A 900-nucleotide genomic window follows, 5' to 3' on the forward strand; every position below is an offset into this window, starting at 1 on the left:
CTTATTTTTTTTTTTAACAATTTCTTCGCGATTTCTTCCTCAGGACTTCGGCTGTGCTTCTGTTCTTTTATTTTTCTCTTTCATGGATGCCATGTTCTTCTATAGCCACCAGGCCAGCCCCACTACTCACTGGCGAGTCCACACCGGAGAAAGGCCTTAGGAGTGCAGGGACTGTGGGAAGTTTTTTAGCCAAAGCTGTAGCCTCGTGCAGCACCGCAAAGTTCACACTGGAGAAAAGCCTTTTCAGGGCAAGGACTGTGGCCGACTCTTCAGTGAGAACTCGAGCCTGGTCAAGCACCAGAGGGTGCACACCAGAGCCAGGCCTTACGCGTGCGGGGACTGTGGGAAAAGCTTTCGCTACAGCTCCAGCCTGGTGAAACATCGGAGGGCTCACCCCAGAGAGACGCCGTAGGCGTGCGGTGATTGTGGGAAGTCCTTTCGCCGGCGTTTCAGCCTCATTCAGCACCAGAAAGTCCACAGAAGAGACGGGTCTTGACTGGAGCTCATGTGGACAAGCCTTTAACCAAAAGTCTGTCTGGTCCGAAGGGAAGCTCCACACCCAGAAAGGCGTGTGGACACAGTGACCCCGCAGAGAGGTTCAGCCAAAGCTTCGCTAACCTCGTTCAACGCCGGACGTTCCGACGGAGAAAGGGCTTAGGAGTCAGGGCACGTGCGGTCCCTGGTCACCCCAACCCAGTGTTCCCACCGGGGGCACACGCCCCACAGGGGGGCAGTTTGATTTTTAAGGAGGGCAACGAGAATTGAACTATTAACTGCATTTTTTGCATTTCTTATGGTTCTAGGGGCCTCATCTACAGTATATACATATATATCATGACATATTTATGCATTTCAGTTCTCCTAAATGTTTTCAAACCTTTTTTTAATATATTTTTTATT

The 900-nt window shown here is 50.6% G+C and overlaps 1 protein-coding gene across 1 annotated transcript in view; it reads left to right on the forward strand.

Moving 5' to 3' along the window:
- The window catches only part of LOC102754465 (zinc finger protein 773), a 3990-nt gene extending 3225 nt beyond the window's left edge, over positions 1-765 (forward strand). The window contains 1 exon segment of the mRNA XM_015565895.1: positions 161-765. Within this exon segment, the coding sequence (XP_015421381.1) occupies positions 161-412 (252 nt within the window). The 3' untranslated portion in view covers positions 413-765.
- Positions 766-900: the final 135 nt, after the last annotated feature.

The sequence above is a fragment of the Myotis davidii genome, unplaced genomic scaffold, assembly GCF_000327345.1.
Source record: "Myotis davidii unplaced genomic scaffold, ASM32734v1 scaffold1412, whole genome shotgun sequence".
Lineage (NCBI taxonomy): Eukaryota > Metazoa > Chordata > Mammalia > Chiroptera > Vespertilionidae > Myotis > Myotis davidii.